At 75.4% G+C, this 346-nt stretch overlaps 1 protein-coding gene across 1 annotated transcript in view; it reads left to right on the forward strand.

Moving 5' to 3' along the window:
* PKD1 (polycystic kidney disease 1 (autosomal dominant)) overlaps window positions 1-346 on the forward strand; it is a gene marked incomplete at its 5' end in the record, with an annotated part of 8022 nt that extends 7676 nt beyond the window's left edge. Inside the window, 2 exons of the mRNA XM_012731694.1 lie at window positions 46-276; window positions 338-346. Coding sequence (XP_012587148.1) covers window positions 46-276; window positions 338-346 — 240 coding nt within the window. The remainder of the gene's footprint in view (window positions 1-45; window positions 277-337) is intronic.

Raw genomic sequence — 346 nt, forward strand, 5'->3', positions numbered from 1 at the left:
AGCGCAGCCCGGGCCCTGGTGGTGCTGTGCCCCGGCGCTGGGGAGCCCGGCCCGTGTCCCGCCGCGTCCTGGCGCCTGCCCCCCCTGCTGTGCGCGGGGCTCTGGGCCCTGCGGCTGTGGGGCGCCTTGAGGCTGGGGTCCGTCCTCCTGCGGTGGCGCTACCACGCCCTGCGCGGGGAGCTCTACCGCCCCGCCTGGGAGCCCCAGGACTACGAGATGGTGGAGCTCTTCCTGCGCAGGCTGCGCCTCTGGATGGGCTTCAGCAAGGTCAAGGAGGTGGGTACGGCCCAGCGGGGGGGAGAGGGACGCCCTGGGCTCTGGCGAGCTCGGGGCGCAGCCGGACTGA

Source organism: Condylura cristata, unplaced genomic scaffold (genome assembly GCF_000260355.1).
Source record: "Condylura cristata isolate star-nosed mole 26May11 unplaced genomic scaffold, ConCri1.0 scaffold00032, whole genome shotgun sequence".
In the NCBI taxonomy this organism is placed as follows: Eukaryota; Metazoa; Chordata; class Mammalia; order Eulipotyphla; family Talpidae; genus Condylura; species Condylura cristata.